Raw genomic sequence first — 17477 nt, 5'->3', positions numbered from 1 at the left:
AGCTCAGATCTGGGTGGAGCTGAGGACCAAAAGTGAGCATAATACTAACAGGAGCCCAGGAAGGTGATCAAATGATCTTTGAGCTCCCTTACAGGGCTAGCCTGGATTTTCCAAGCTGGCTTCAATAGAGAGGTAGAGAAGTCAGCCTGAGATAACTCAGTTGTGTGCTATTCTCTCTCATCATCTAGCCAGATAGGTCAAGCATATTCTCCTGGAAGAGCAAATAGAAAAATGCAAGACCTCTTGGGACCCATACTCAAATCTGCTCCACTGCCATTTCTGCCTCATCTTATAGGCCAAAAACAAAAGTTATATGCAATGGATAAAAATGTGCTTTCTTTTGAGAAAGAATTTTGAAGTCAGACACTGAAAGAATGCACATGCAGAAAGAAGACTGAAGAATTAGTCATGAATATACTCATGGGCCACAAGGAGAAAGGGGAGGACAGGCATTGGGTCAAACAACTTACATTCTCCACCCCGGTCTTGTGTGGCTTGCTAGAGAATTATACTACTAGATTTTTTTTTCCTTTCCTATATTCCACTAAAACAGAAACAAATTGTAATTTTTTTAATTTTTAATTTTTTTTCTTTTTCTTTTTTTGCTGGTCGTAGGGCCTGAACTCTGGGCCTGGGCACTGTCTCTCAGCTCTTCAGTTCAAGGCAAGCACTCTACCACTGAACCACCGTCCCAGTCCCAAATTGTAATTTTTTTTAAAAAGAAGTAAAAGAGATCATATCTTATATCTGATATAGAGTGACATTATTTGTTACTTTGAATCAATAGTTAAATTTCAATTCCATAATTTAATTATTTCAATCGTTTAAATAATGAAATGACTTAAATGATCACATCAAAAATTACATTAAATTGCCAGTAGAGTATATATTCATCTCACTACTTGGCCTGTTCTTTGTTACAGAGTTTACTAGATATGTGCCAAGCTTGATTCTTCTTCTTCTAAGGCTGCCAGACAATATTTCTCAAGCTCTGTTGTTAGTCTAGCCATACCACTGAATTCTTGCCAACAGACTGTGAGTAGAAGTGTTTGCTACCATGAGTCTGGCCTATACCAAACTCCCACATAAAACCCTCTCTGTTCCTCATGTACTACCGGTATAGAGAATACTCTGAGAAAAGCAGAGTCATAAGATAAAATAATAATTTTCCAGGGTGGGGAAGTCCAGTTGCTAATGGTATCAGATTTGTGAAATCCACAATAAAATCACAGACAGGACTCAAAATTGATATATCTAAGGGCTTTATAAAAAGTGAAAGTCAATAACTCTAGGCCTACAAACTACATTACATTATGGATGGGCAAGAAATAAATATATTTGGTGGTGAACAACCAAGAAACTAGAGGAAGTCAGATATCATGGCTCATGCTTGTAATCTCAGCCACTCAGGAGGGGAAAATTGAGAGGATTGTGGTTTGAGGCTGGCTGAGACAGGAAAAGTTTGGAAAACATCTCAACCAATAAGCCTGTCATGGTGGTACATCCTTGCAATCCCTTCTATGCCTGATGTATAGGTAGGAAGATGGAGGGCCAGGCCAGATTGTGTAAAACTACAAAACAATAACCCCCAAAATAACTAAAAGCAAAAAGAATGAAGATCTGGGGGTATGGCTCAAGTGGTAGAGTACTTGCCTAACAAGTGTTAAGGCCTTGAGTTCAAATTCCAGTACTGTCAGGAAGAAAGAGAAAGAGGAGGAAGAAGAAAAGGAAGAAATGAAGAAGCCCAAACCACCTGCAATTTTACTTAAGCTATGACTCCTTTATAAAAAAGATACGTGTTAGGCTTGCCATGTGTATCACGTGGAAATAAAGTCTCATGTTACAGAGGCCTTAGAAGATAGTAGGGTTAAATTAGTGTCTTGATTTCTTTTTTCTGGTACTGGGCTTTACTTAAGGCCTCAGGATTTCTCAACTGGAGCTCTACCACTTGAGCTGCACCTCTACTTCTAGCTTTGTTACTAGTGAATCAGAGATAAGCGTCTCCAATCTTTGTCTGCTCAGGCTAGTTCCAAACCTTGAACATCAGATCTCAGCCTCTTGAGTACCTAGCCATCAGTGCCAAGCTTTCACTACTAGCTTACTCTTATCCTCAATAATCCATCCCAGTTTCTGTAACTTTGAGTGTAAATAGCAACGGTAATTCAGACACACAAGCTCTAAACTATAAAGGACCTTTGGTGTTGTCTCTAATGGCACTGGCCCTTCTTTACTTGGGCTGAATTTAAAACTAAAATATAAGCACTGCTAAAAGTTGTCCTGACCGTTTATGCAGTGATGAGTGAAAACATGGGACTCTATTGTTCTGCTACTTGCTAGCAAGTACCAAGTAACAGGCTGCTCCTAGTAGGTTTGCACATAAAAGGTTGATTGCAAACAACTGCTTTCTTGTAGTGTCTCCTCAAATCTGCTCTGACTTTTGATGGAGTTGTTTTTAATCATCAACCAAAGGAGAACCAAGAAGAGAAATCTGGGTAAAAACACCAAGTCAGGAACTAGGCAATAGTTGAAGCCATGTGCATGGTCCTGAGCTTACTCAAGGACTAGAGGTAAAGGAAGAAGAGAGAGAAGTATGCTACCCATAGAAATGCTCTCATTTACAAGACAAATAAATAAACTAAAAAACTGACTAAAAGACAAGAACAGAACCAAGTAAGAATGGGAGAATCCACGAGAAAAGAAGAGAGACTAATTCAAATGTGACAACTCAAGTCAATTTAGTAGTACAAGAGTGAGTATTAAAAGTAGAGTGAACTAAGCCAGGTACCTGTGGTTTGCGCCTATAATCCTAGCGACTTGGGAGGCTGAGATCTGAGGATCACCATTAGAAGCCAGCCTGGGCACACAAATCCAACAGACTCATCTCCAATTAACCAACAAAAAGCAAAAACTGGAAGTGTGGTTCATGTAGTAGGGTGCCAGCCTTGAGTAAAAAACAAAAACCATACAAGGAGCACAAGGCCATGAGTTCCCGTAGCAGTAATGGTACAAAAGTAAAATTCTAAACTATTACTTTTTACAACCAATTTATGTAATATTCTTCTAGGTATATTTGTGTTTGGGGGCAAGGTATAAAGATTAAATGATGTGCCTTCACATTCTTTTCCTTCTTAACACAGGTCGTCTAAAAGAATGGGGAAAAAAATCAGACAAAAAAACTCGAATTACTAACCAGAAGACAGGCTCCTGCTGCTAGCCAGAGGAAAAGGCAAGCAAGTCACAACAGTCATTTTACTATCTGAACAGCAACACATACTCCTCCCACTGCCCCTGTGTCATTGCTGGGAGAGTCTGTCTTAGTAACACAACTCCTCTCTACAATCCAGGAAATCCTGGCAACAGGTTTGCCTATAACTGCCTTACACACTGCGGTTCAATTCTTGTCTAGAGACAGGCTCACTTCAGGGAGGCACTGTAGAGATGGAAGGGGGAGAATGTTTTCATCTTTTCAAACTGAGGAGGAATCTTGAGAAATTTCCTTCCATCACAAAACTGACGATCTGAAATACCATGGTACATGACATTCTTTACCTAGTACTTGGAGGTTATACTGAAGATGGTAATTCCCATCAGGTATTGCCTTTTATCGTCTGCCCTCCTCAAAAAGCTGAACTCTTCTATTCACATTGGCATTAACCTATCTCTTCTATGGGAAATACGTTCTCTTTCAAAGCTACTTTGAGAGATTTGCAGCATCCACCACTCCGCTTCTTCTGCATAACTGTGTCATAAACTCCATTCTCCCAGCAAGCTTGCATCATCGTCCCCCACCGCTCCGAGTAGGCTTCTCACCCTTTCTTCTCCACCTGCCTCTCTAATATGTGCATTTAACACAAAAATAGTTGTCCACATGAGTTTCCTGTTGAGGTTAATGTCAGCATAGATATTTCCGCCACTAATACAATCAGATAATATTACTAATTGCACAAATAGCACACAGAGCAAGTACCAGGTCTTTTTGGATAATGTCAACGCATCCCCCACTATCCCAGTTTTTCCCTCCTGTCTCCATCCACATAATGTCTAGAAAGTACCACTGCTGCATTCATTCACCCTTTGTCCCTCATATTCTGCCAAAACAGATCAATGGATAAACAGGAGCAACAGAGAAAAAAACCTCTTGTTTCCATGACCTGGAGTATATTTCCATAAATATTGTCTTAGATGATCAGATGCAAAGAGGCACTGAGCCTTTGTGTTCCTCTGCTAAGACTATCTTCCTTTGGTCTCACTTGTGTGAATGCCTAGAGTCCTGTGTAATTTATCATGTCCCTGTGTATGTTAGGTCTAGCTTCCACATATGAAAGAAAACATGCACTATTTGTCTCTCTGAGCTTGGCTTATTTCATGTAACATGATTTGTTCTAGGTCCATCCATTCCCTGCAAATTAGATAATATTATTTCTAATGGCTGTGTAAAATTCTATTGTGCATAGGTACCACATTTTTTGATCCATTCATTGATTGTAGGGTCTCTGGGCTGTTTCCATAATCCTAATAGTTTTGATTAATCAGTTTACTTAGTTCCTACCTTTGGGACAAGGGTCTTTCTCTCTCTCTGTCTCTCTCTATATATACATGTAAAATATAAAAAAAGAAAAAGCATACAAGAAGAAAGAAAGAGAAAGAGAAAGAGAGAAAGACCAGACAATCAAGAACAAATCTTTATCTTGACATCTGGAATTGACATATTTTCACATCACACAAAATAAAGCCAACTTGGAAAAAAGAAAATAAAAAAATTATGAAATTGTATTAATATTTTCATACTAGATTGTATTTTCATAACTGTTTATAATGGAACATATTTTCCAGAGTTAAAATTAATTCAACTGTAAAACTCTCACATAGCTTTAATCTCTAGGTTATTTATGTCATTAAAGTTTATTGACAATCCTGAAGAATACACCTTAAAAAACTCAAAAATACACAAGTATTCATTCTACAAACCATTAGAGCAATGATACGAACATATGCCATGTAGCATCTGGAAAATGCCACAAACACACAGAAGAGAACATTAAGTACCCAAAGCAAACAACACCTTAGTGTGGTCATGAAGACAGATAACAATCTTGAGATATTTAAGGGGACCACATTTGGCCCTTGGGTCACATTTTAACTTAAGTTAAAATAAGCTTCAAATTGGAAAAAAAAATTGTAGTTTTCTATTTTCCTGCATGTTAAAACTATTAGGAAGTAAGAAAATGTAGAGAAGGGAAGGAAAGAAATTTGGTAGTAGTTACAAAGCAATTGTGAATAAGAAACAATTTCCACTTACAATGAAAAAACATTTCTTCTCTCTCTCTCTCTGCCTCTCTCTCTGTGTGTCTTTATCTCTGCCTCTCTGCCTCTCTGCCTCTCTGCCTCTCTGCCTCTCTCTCTCTCTCTCTCTCTCTCTCTCTCTCTCTCTCTCTCTCTCTCTCTCTCTCTCAAGGTAATGAGGTTTTGAACAAACATGTTTCCTGTTATTCTGTTTCTGCCACAAAGGTCTTTGGAAACTGTAAACAATAAATTATTTCCATTTATAAAGGAAAATCTATTCCTTCCTGTTCTTTTCTTCCATAGTGATTATCTCTGCAACCTGATGTAGATTTTTTTAAAAAATTCTACATAGAGGATATAAACACCACATAAATGATCAATAACCCTTCATCTTTAATTCCATCCTTGTTAATAAGAAAAAAGAATAAGGGGGGAAAGTTCATTACAGTTTGATGACTCAGAAGCAAATTAGTTAAATAGAATAGGTATTTTGTAAGAATGGAGGTTGCATCTTATGATTCACATACTTCTTCCATAGTATTTAACAGACATTACTTACAGCTTGATGTATTTTAGGAGTGGCTTAAACCTAAATGAAAGTAAAAGCACCAAATAGACACGTCTCTGCTATTCCAAAAGTCTGAGGAAATCCGAGGGCAATGCCAGTTCACATACTGCAGGTTGGGAATCTGTCAAATCTACTTTTACCTTCATGATCCTGATTCTGTCTAAAGTTCTGATTCATTTTCTCCACTGATTAAAGAACTGCAGACAGAACAGGTTTACTTGAAAGCAGAAGAAACAGCGAAAGAATTAAAGAAATGGATTCCTTGTTCAGGAGGGGCACCAGAGGTGTCGCTGAGTCTCCTAGACTGACACAGATAAGGCCCTTTACCTTCATCCACCCCTTTAGGGTCTGGTCTGATTTGGTGGAGGGGTGGACATGCATTGTGGAGAGTCTCATGATGGTTCCCTCATCTCAACCTGGAGCTGGTCTCAGCTCCATCTTTTTCCTAGTCAAAGAGGTCTAACTTGCCTTCAATCCCACAACCAGATTAAGATTAACAACAGGTCTGCAAAGCCTCTGAAACTCCAGTCTTCAGAGTTGAGCTCTACTTCCGACTGCAATGAGATGTATTCTCCATTTTAGTTGACAGAGATCAGTTTTGTTCCTAATCCACATAAATCAAAATCAGAACCACAAAGATAAAGGAAGGGGAAAAAAACCCACAACAAAACAGACTTCTCACGAACGTTTGCATTCTCACAGACAACATCCGGGTTCCTTCTCAAATCTGTTCATGTAAGCTCTGCAGGAAAACTGACAATGCAAAGCATGCCTGAACTGTAACCCCACAGGGCACTGGTAGCTCAGGAGACTGAGATCTGAGGATCATGGTTTGAAGCCAGACTGGGCAGGAAAGTCCCTAAGGCTCATCTCCAATTAACCACCAGAAAACTAGAAGTGGAGCTGTGGCTCAAAGTGATAGACCACTCCCTTGAAAAAAAAAAAAAAAAGCCCAGGGACAGTGACCAGGCTAAGTTCAAGCCCCATGACCAACAAAGCAAACAAACAAACAACAAACCCACAAACAACAACAAAGAAGCCATGTAACTTATGGGCTAGGAATGTGGCTTAGTGGTAGAGTGCTTGCCTAGCATGCATGAAGCCCTGGGTTTGATTCTGCCATATCACATAAACAAAAAATGTTGGAAGTGGTGCTGTGGCTCTAGTGGTAGTACTAGCCTTGAGCAAAAGAAGCTGAGGAACAGTGCCCAGACCCTGAGTTCAAGCTCCAGGACTGGCAAAAGCAAAAATGAAACAAAACAAAAACTGTAACTCCTCTGTACATCACCTTTATATTAAGAAAAAAATTAAAAAGAAACATGATTAGCCCCACTTGGGAGAGACAATTCATACTATGAGACTCACAAAGCACAGTTCTGGTGTGTCTATAAGAGAATTTCCAGAAGGCATTAACTAAGGAGAGATCAACACACCTTGAATGTTGGCACCATTTCAGAAACCAGGGGTCCAGATGGAAGTATAAAGAGAAAAGTATTTTCCAACTAGCAAACCAGAAGAAGGAAAATAATAAAATAAAAAGAAAGGGAAGGAAGAACACAGTGTAGGAGACATAAAATGAAGTAACAATATAACCAATATGTAATTACAGCACATGTATAGTTCCCTTGGTAAGATAAAATACTTAAAAGCAGTAAATGAAAGTCAGTTCCATCTACTTATCAAAAAAGTAATAATTTATTCAAAATATACATAAAATAAAATTCACAAGGATTGGAGTGACTTACCATAGCCATGCAGGTGCACAGCTGAGATTTTCTATCAGTATAACACATACCACTTTACTGCAAGAATCTCAGTTAACTGATGTTCTCCAGTTGTTAACATTCTCAGGATCCATTTTTGTTTGGTTTTGGTTTTTGTTTTTTCAGTGATATTGGGGTTTGAACGAGGCATTCTACTGCTGAGTCATACCTCCAATTCTTTGTTGCACGGAATTGTTTTTGAGATACGGTCTCACTTCCTGACCAGGTTTGTGCCTAGAATGTGATCTGCCTACTTATATTTGCCATGAAGCTAGGATGAAAGACCATTGCCACTATATCCAACCATTAGACAAGAAAGGCTCTTGTACAAAGGAAGGGATGACACTGACCAGGAATCATTGTACTCATAACCTGACATAGAAGTGTAACCCCTTTGGGAAGTGGCCGCTGTGGCTCAAGTGGGAGAGTGCTAGCCTTGAGCTGAAGAGCTGAGGGACAGCGCCCAGGCCCAGAGTTCAAGCCCCACAATGGAAAGAAAGGAGGAGGAGGAGGAGGAGGAGGAGGAGGAGGAGGAGGAGGAGGAGGAGGAGGAGGAGGAGGAGGAGGAGGAGGAGGAGGAGGAGGAGGAGGAGGAGGAGGAGGAGGAGGAGGAGGAGGAGGAGGAGGAGGAGGAGGAGGAGGAGGAGGAGGAAGAAGAAGAAGAAGAAGAAGAAGAAGAAGAAGAAGAAGAAGAAGAAGAAGAAGAAGAAGAAGAAGAAGAAGAAGAAGAAGAAGAAGAAGTGGTGTAACCCCTTTGAACAACTATTAATAAAATAAAAAGTTTAAAGAAGCTTGCAAACTTTGGGAGCAGGGTGGAAAGGCTGGCTATAACCTCAATCCTCCCTCTCCCTGCCTTCCAAGTAGGTAGTAGCCACTGGCTCCTAGCTCATTTCAGCTTTGGAGCTGACACCCTACTCTTCCCAGGCATCACCCAGAGAATGTCTAATCATGAAGCGGTATCAGGGTTTGCTCATTTCTTCACACAAAAGACTAGATTTGTCTAGGGATTCCCCCCTGGCCAGACTCGAAGAAGGTTCTTCCTCTCAGCCCTGCTTCCTTCCCTCCCTCTCCTCTCACAGGTTTCATTGGGTTTAGCACCACGGTCTGAAGGCTTGCCCTCCTTGATCCTTCCTCACCCTTGAATCTCTTGAAGGTATAAACCTGTCTCTCTAAGTTTCAACACTCCTCATTCCATCTCATACTCTACCTCCTGGAAGAGCTAACTGGAAAAACTTGATCTCACCTTCAGCTTTTCTGACTCAGCAGACATAGTGGATCTGAGGAATCTATAATCACTTGTTTTATTCTTCCATGTGATTCTAATGTTCAGCCGTGTTTCCTCTACATAGTGAACAGTTCTCATGCAATTATTTCTGATACAATAACAGTTAAGGTTATAAGCTTTCTTGAATTCTTTGGCATTTTCTATGCTTACTTTGGAATTATCAAGTTAAAACAAAATGCAGTTTTGTTATCTTTTATTTTTCAATCAAATATGGGCAGATTACCTTGGAGCTAACTTATGAGCCTCAGACCAATCAGAGAGGAATAAGGAATCAATAAAATTCCAAGAACAGGGTTATGATTTTTATTCCTTCTACTGTTTGGCAATATTTACATGCAGAAACTTAATGGATTGGGCTTTTTCTTGGCCAAGTCAAAATTGTTTGGTCAAAATACCATATTCCAAGTATCATATTAGTTGTATACCTGAAATAGAATAATAAGCCTATAATATCTATAATATTTGGAGGAGAAAATATATTAAAATGAACTGTCTCATGTGTCTCAAAAGACACATCTGAAAATGAAAAGATTTTGTGTTAATTTTTATCATAAGGGAAGAACTTATGACAGGCCTGGTAGTACTGGGAAACTGAAGCAGGAAGATTGTGGTGTTGAGGCCAATTTAGGGCACATAGTTAATTTGAGGTCAGTATGAGCTACTTAGCAAGACTCTGTTTCAAAAACCAAAACAAATTAAACCCTTTTATTTTTCCTCCTATGGAACAGAAAGTTTTATTTTTCATATGTTCTGATATAAAAAAACTATCAATATTGATATTTATATTTTAGAGTAGAAGTTTATATCCTTCCATGTGCACTTTCTTAGCATGTAGATACTTCACGGACAGTTACATGCTAAGTGATACAGAATCTGGCATCTCCACAGTGCATGCTAAGCTATCTATGTAGACCACAGATAGTTACCCTATGATAAATACATTAGAACAGTATGTGCACCATAAAAACACACAATTCCAATTTATAACATCTTCACACATACATTCTCTCTTGTAAACATGAAAAATGTGACAAAAATCATAAATCCAGTTTTATTAAATAATATAGTTATTATAATCATCATATATCTTATTAAGCCAACTTGTTAAGGAGAAAAGGAAAAATGGAAACTAAGAAAAAGAGATCTTGTAGATACAAAAATAAGAATACATGAAAAGGCACATTCCAACACTGTTGGAGGAATGTAAATTGATACAATTTGACATATCTATCAATAATGCATACCAACTGACCTCACAATTCCACTCAAGGAAATTATCCTAAAGATGTACACCATCACAGAAAGCTGTGCCCACAAGAAACATTCTACATGGCATTATTTAGACCACAAACAACACTTAAAATGATCTAAATGTCTATTACGAAGGCTGTGATTAACTATACTGTAATTGTACAGTGAAATTTATGGAGCCATTAAAAGAGAATGAGATAGTTTTGCTTGTGCTGGAAAAGGTTTCCAAGATACAAAAGCATTTCCAAGACTGACATTATTAGTTTTTCAAGAGTCCAAAACAGCATTACAATTTGTGACGACAGATTTTTGTGTGTGTACATATATATCCATATATATGTAAACACAAATATAAACACACATATGTAAACCGATACAAATGTATACATATATTATAGGCATATAGATGTGTCATACATATAGAAGAAATTTCTGGAAGAACACATAGGAAACTGTTCATGGTTGTTTTGTCTGAAGTCACTCCGGAGGAAACTCAGTTTCCATTCTACACTCTATTGCACAATTTGAGTATTTTAAACACTCAATTCACTTGCAGAGAACTGAGGAATTCTTGCGATGTTTGCGGTGTCATAGAGTGTGTTGCTCTTCTCTGTGTAACTCGCATAGGGCTGCATTTCATCCTAAGAGAGAACTCCAAGTCAATTCACAAAAGCTAGAAAGCATTACTGGAAAGACAAGTGATTTCCTAACAGGTGCCCTACTTATCTACCAATACCACGTATATTTCTGTCTCTGGCCCTAAGTAAACATAGGAGCAAAGCCTTATTCTAATGTAATTAGACAAAATATTTTCATTCTGTGTATGAAAGTACAGAGATGAATGATGTGAGAATCAAAGGCTTAGCAAACTACTGGTTATAAGAGATTAAAGAGCAGGCTAGATTTTCAGTTTAGAAAGAGGGAAATGGCAATGGTACTGAAAAAGAGAAGTCACAAATTTGTTGGGCATGTGGCTGATTCCTATAATCCCAGCTACTCAGGAGGGAGAGATTGGGAGGACTGTGGTTCCAGGATGGCCCCGGAGAAGAAGTAAGTGACTTTATTTGAAAAGAAAAACTAAACAGAAAGTCCTGGAGGTGTGGTAGAGTGCTTGTCTTGCAAATGCAAGGCTCTGAGTTCAAGTTCTAGTACCTCACAGAAAGAAAATAACTGGGTATGGTTTTAACAGAGAAAGAGTTACTTGATTTCTTAAAGGATAACAGTCCAAATGAGACAAAGATGTGATTAGGATAAAGTTTATGAGTTAAAAATCTGAGTTTCAGTAGGGTATAATAGCACTAAATAAGCAAATATACATGCACAAATGATGACTAGCATAGTAAAAATCATAAGTTTTTGGATTTTTTAAAACAAAAATACTAATATTGAGGGAAATTACAGTGTGTGGCTAGATTTCAGATCATATGGATTTAAAAATTGAAAATGGTCTGGGAATGTGGCTTAGTGGTAGAGTGCTTGTCTAGCATACATAAAGCCCTGGTTCAATTCTTCAGTACCACATAAACAGAAAAGGCCAGAACTTGTGCTGTAGCTTAAGTGGTACAGTGCTAGCCTTGAACAAAAAGAGTTCAGGACAGTGCTCAGGCTCTGAGTTCAAGCCCCAGGACTACCAAAAACAAAACAAAACAAAAAATTGAAAATGTTGTTTTTTCATCTTACCTCCTCTACAACAGGAATAGAGTCTGGCTTTTCTGATTTACATTTTCTAAAGGAAAAGAAAAGAAATTATTTTGAATAATGCAGGAAAAATCGTTATTTAGATTTGAAAAAGAAAAATAAACACACTTTAGAATATTGTAGGTCATTTTGATAGAAATAATAAATCAGAAATGAGTTGAAGAATATTACTTGTTATTAATGTGCCCAAATAAGAATATTTTGGAAAAAGAAGTACAATTATGAAATGGGAAGTTGGTACAATAGAATATATATAACCTCTCTCCAGTATATAAATGGAATTATTGTAATTATTTTCTCCTAAAAAAAATCAGGTGTCAGTGGTTCACATCAATAATTGTAGCTATCTAGGAGGTTGAGATCTGAGGATCACATTTCAAAGCCAGCATGGGCAGGAAAGTCCATGCGATTCTTATTTCCAATTAACCACCAAAAAAGCTGGAAGTAGAGCTATGGTAGAGCACTAGCTTTGACAAAAAGTCTCGGGACATACCCTGAATTCAAGACACACACACACACACACACACACACACACACACACACACACACACACACACACTTAGCCTGCACTATCTTCCCCCCATGCTCAAAAATCTACCACCTTCAAAATGCTCCGTGGAATTATGAGAGAATTACTCTTACACGCTAATTTACCCAGTCCACCAGCTGGATATTTTTGACTCTTTTCTGGTCCAATGAAACTGAAGAAGAAAACACATTCATCAGTGAATACCTGAAGCTGCTGCTTTTCAAGAAACAAATGAATCCCATGATGATCAAAAGAATAATAGAGGAAATGATGTATTTAGCATATGATTTTCCTGTTTGGGCACCTGTAATGATAGATTCAAAACACAGATGGTTGAAATGTGGTAAGTCCAAACAATAGGGTATTATTCAGTGCTAAAAAGAAATGAGCCCCTGAGTTCAAGCTCCACGACCAACCGAGAGAGAGAGAGAGCCAGAGAGAGCACTATCAAGCCATGAAAAGACATGGAAGAACCTGTTTTACATATTACTAAGTGAAACAATCTGAAAAGACTCTGCACTGCATGATTCTAACTATAAGATATTTCAGAAAGGCAAAACCAGGGAAACAGCAAAAAAAAAAATTAGTGATTTTTCAGGCAAAAGAAGGAGGGATAAAACTTGGAACACAGAAATATTTTAACAGCAGTGAGACTATCCTGTAGGATACCATTTTGGTTCATACATGGCCCTGTAGATGTTTTCAAGCCTACAGAAAGGCTGTCCTGAGTGAGGTCAGGGGTAATATGAGAACTTTTTGTTTTTGTATCTGATTTTGCTGTGAGCCTGAAATATAAAATTATTTAAAAATTAGAAATATTTGGCTCAAGAATATCTCTCAGCAGATAAATTGATTTCTATGATTTTTGTTTTAAACACTTTTCAACTCATTCATAGCTCAAAGAGTTATTATAACAAAATTGCTCTATCAATTCAGTCTCTAGAGTTTCCAGCAAAATACTATGATGGCTAAACATTCATGAATGGTGAATTTCTAGAGGAGAGAGGGGAAATTTCAATTTTACTGTTACAGTGAGAGTACACTCGTTTTTGTTGCCAATTGTAGAAATAAATGGGTTATCATAAGAAGGTAGTTGGGAAAAAAATAATCCTAACGCTGAAGTCATCTTTCTGTCAAGTCACTGACATTAAAACAAATGCTGGCCCCAGTCCAAAGCTCAGCAAGGACATACCAGTTCAAGAAACAGGCAGTTTTGCTGTTAAAATAAAACAACAGAAACAATATTGTAAAACTCTTTCAAGCCAATGAACTACCTCTTATTTGATATATAGGAGAGATCTCTGCATCACATGAGTCTGGACTATATGATCCCTTCAACTCTGACATTTGATAAATATAGCATTTTATTGTAATACTAGATGGTAACATTTCATACATAACAAAACTACAAGTATCCGAAATACTGTTGGACTCTTAAAAAAAAAAACCACAGGAGTGAATATTGGGAAATGATGGTTGAACCGCATCATTTTTCTCTTCTTATTTCACAAAACTTGCCAAAATATTTATAAGAAATTTTTGAATTGTAAATGTGCACAGACAAAGAGAACAGGGATGCAGACAAGAAGAGATAAAAATTTTCAATCTGCTTCTTCAATATGAATAGAAGAATGACAAATAATTTACAGAGGAATAAGTAGAAACCTTGGTTGCCCTCGCTACTTCAGAAAGAGTAGAAAGCTATGAAATATTTCAAGAAAGCTGAAAGAAAGAATTTTAAACATTCCTACCATGAAAGAAAAGTTAAATAATTGAGGTGATGAATGTGCTATTTGTCTTGAATAATCACTTCACAATGGATAAATATATTAAAAATATCACTATATACCCATTTATATAATTGTTATTTGACTATTAAAAGTAAAACTAAGCTTAAGATGAGATAAACTGAAAAAAGCAATAGAAAAACAGGCTGTATGGGGAGGGGCCTGTAGAGCTAAACACTGGGAGCTTCCTTGAAAATTTGTATTAGAACAGATGGGCTGCCAACTCCTCTGTGCTGTACTCTTCCCCAATCAGAAGCAAAAGAATCTCAAAAAGATGACTCAGGGAGACTTCAGAGTCCAGGATCCAGGCATCACTGGGAATAGAGATGAAGTGCTAGACTGTTAAGCTATATCTAAAGAAGTCAGAGTGCCAAACAGTGTAATGGATCCACACACACTTCAATTTCTGTTCCTACAATACTAACAGTCATACTTAACCCTGCAAGGCAAGAGATTGAATGGTCCCAGGAAAAATATATTCAGAAATATATATATGGAAGCTCTAAAAATTATCTTCATCTATTTTCCTGTATTGAAGCTGACTAGTTGGTAAGGCTCACCAGGGGAGAAAAGAGTTTCTAATCTAATTGGTAGTGTGATTTGTGTGTGTGTGTGTGTGTGTGTGTGTGTGTGTGTGTGTGTGTGTGTGTGTGTGTGTGTGTGTGTGGTGGGGCTTGAACTCGGGGCTGCTGTCCCCGAGCTCTTTTGCTCAAGGCAAGTACTCTAGGCAAGTACTCTACCACTTTGAGCCACAGTTCCCCTTCCAGTTTTTGAGTGGTTAATTGGAGATAAGAGTCCCACATGGACTTTTCTGCCCCAGCTGGCTTATAATGGTGGTCCTCAGATCTCAGCCTCCTGAGTAGCTAGGATAACAGGCATGAGCCACCAGTGTCCAGTTGGCACTGTGCATTTTGAAATAAATCAATAGCCAAGGATTGCCAGAGTTAAGAGAAGACTCACATATAAAAGAAGGAGAGTAAAACAGGCAAGTGTCTAGAAGACTGAACTCAGATTAAGTAGATATGGATCAAGTAGAGGATGGAGGGAAAGTGGACAAGCTAATATCTATGCAGCAGTTCATATGACCAACCAAGACTGATAAGTCCAAAAGCATAGAAAGACTTAAAAAAATAATTGAACTGAAGAAAAATCTAACAAGGTAGCAGACTACCTAATAAGTCTGACAACGAGAATAGTATTACTATAAGTTCTCTAAATTTGGTCTGTGAAGTTGGAGATAATTCATTACAACTACATTCAACATTAAGTAACCAAAAAAAGCAAAGCAATTATGAAGTTCAAAAAAATCCAAAAATTAAAAATAAACACATGGGAGAGGGGAAGGTGGCTCAGTGGTAGAGTGCTTGCCTTGTGAGCATGAGGCCCTGGGTTCAATTCCTCAGCACCACATAAGCAGTAAAAGAGGGAAGTGGCACTGTGGCTCAAGTGGTAGAGCACTAGCCTTGAGCTGAAGAGCTGAGGGACAGCGCCCAGGCCCAGAGTTCAGGCCCCATGACTAAATAAATAAATAAATAAATAAATAAAAGCATGGTTGGTTTTTTCAGTATTTAATGTTTTCATATTCAAATTAATGTAAATGGTGATTCTTTAATGAAATATGCTATAACTGATAGGAAGGAAGTGTGACAGGAATAAAGTAATGTTAAATATTCATTGAGCACAAGAGAAAATAGATATGTAATATATTTTTTGATACAGTAAGATAGAATACAACAAACATGTGTTTCAGAAAAGTGCAATTCAGGACTCCTCTTTAGTCTTCTCTCCAGATAGAGAATTTTTACTACTTTCTTTTATGGCTTTTCTTTCATTTTCAAATAAATGTTCTTTACTTGAGATGAAAGAAAGAAAGAAAGAAAGAAAGAAAGAAAGAAAGAAAGAAAGAAAGAAAGAAAGAAAGAAAGAAAGAAAGAAAGAAAGAAAGGCGGAAGGAAGGAAGGAAGGAAAGAAGGAAGGAAGGAAGGAAGGAAGGGAGAAAACTATAAAAACTACAAAAACTACTAAAAGATTTGAAAGTATGTATCTCAAGGGTAAAATGAAGACAACAGGTATGTTTTAGAAAGGCAAGGATAGAGATGGAATTTGGCTTTATGTTGGTTAGGTTGATTGAAATTAATACTTGGAATTTTATTTTATTTTTTTGGGTCCGGTCGTGGGGCCTGAACTCTGTGCCTGGGTGCTGTCCCTCAGCTCTTGGGGTCAGATTAAAGCAGAGAATGCAGAATTTAAATCACAGATATTATTATTATGAGACATTTAAGAAACTTCACCAGGAAAAATCTAGAGGAGAAAACTTTACTAGACTAAAACTCCATGAAGGTAAATTATAGGTGGCTTTGTTTTTCTAACAAAATCATATGTACCTATTTTAACTAAATTTCATTCTACAACTACAATCAGTAATAGCTAAACACAGGGAACTCACTCCTATAATCCTATTTAAGAAGTGAAGATCGAAGGATCAAGGATTGAAGCTAGCCTATGCAGACAAATCAAGCAGAGTCTTATTTTTAATTAACCAGCAAAAAGCTGAAACCAGAGGTGTGGTTCAATTAATAGAGTCAACCCTAATCGAAAAAGCCAACTAAGAGCATGAAACCCTCAGTTCAAGTCCCAGTACTAGCAGAGAGGGTAGGGAAGAGAGGGAATGAGAGAAGAAAGAGATGGAGAGGGAAGAAAGAGGGAAAGGAAGGAAGGAGGGAAGGAGGGAAGAAGGGAAAGAGGGAAGGAAGGAAGAAGGAAGAAAGGGAGTTCTTTCAAAAATAGAATACTGCTAATATAGGAAGGAAATTGCTATTACTAACAAATTTCTGTAATATTTTCCTAGACATGTCTTTGTATTTTGAGAAGGAAAAAGGTAAAATAGGAACTGAAGAGTCCCTGAGTGAAAATTGTCTGCCACTATACTCTTTTTATCCTTTTAAACATAGTTTCTCCAATACAATGAAAAAAAATCAAACCAAAAACTAGAATTACCAACCAGAAGGCAGCTCTATGGACAGACTCCTGTTGCCAGTCGAATGGGAGACCAAGCAGGTCACAACAGTTACATTACTATTTGAACAGTGACATGTACTCCTGACTGTTCCTGTGTCATTGCTGGGCGATTCTGTCTTAGTGACACAACCCCACTCTGGGAACCAGGAGATCTGGGCAGCTGGCTTGCCTGCGACTGCCTTACACACCGCAGTTCTATTCTTGTCTAGAGACAGGCTCACTTCAGGGGGCACTGCAGAGATGGAAGAAGGAGAATGCTTTAGTCTTCTCACTCTGAGGAGGAATTTGCTTTCAT

The 17477-nt window shown here is 37.9% G+C and overlaps 1 protein-coding gene across 2 annotated transcripts in view; it reads right to left on the bottom strand.

Annotated features, from left to right (window-relative positions):
• Positions 1-9351: 9351 nt before the first annotated feature.
• Positions 9352-17477, bottom strand: part of Cd200r1 (CD200 receptor 1) — a 31869-nt gene continuing 23743 nt past the window's right edge. Inside the window, exons 4-7 of one of the 2 annotated variants that reach the window (XM_070030246.1) lie at positions 17166-17414; positions 12582-12681; positions 11831-11876; positions 9352-10791 (exon numbers count right to left, since the gene is read on the bottom strand). In XM_070030246.1, coding sequence (XP_069886347.1) covers positions 10684-10791; positions 11831-11876; positions 12582-12681; positions 17166-17414 — 503 coding nt within the window. In that variant the 3' untranslated portion in view covers positions 9352-10683. The remainder of the gene's footprint in view (positions 10792-11830; positions 11877-12581; positions 12682-17165; positions 17415-17477) is intronic. The other variant, XM_070030247.1, reaches the window with a different exon arrangement.

The sequence above is a fragment of the Dipodomys merriami genome, unplaced genomic scaffold (assembly GCF_024711535.1).
Source record: "Dipodomys merriami isolate MVZ:Mamm:240054 unplaced genomic scaffold, mDipMer1.0.p SCAF_2, whole genome shotgun sequence".
Lineage (NCBI taxonomy): Eukaryota > Metazoa > Chordata > Mammalia > Rodentia > Heteromyidae > Dipodomys > Dipodomys merriami.
The sequence above is the reverse complement of the archived record's forward strand: the minus strand, read 5'-3'. Positions and strand labels throughout refer to the sequence as shown.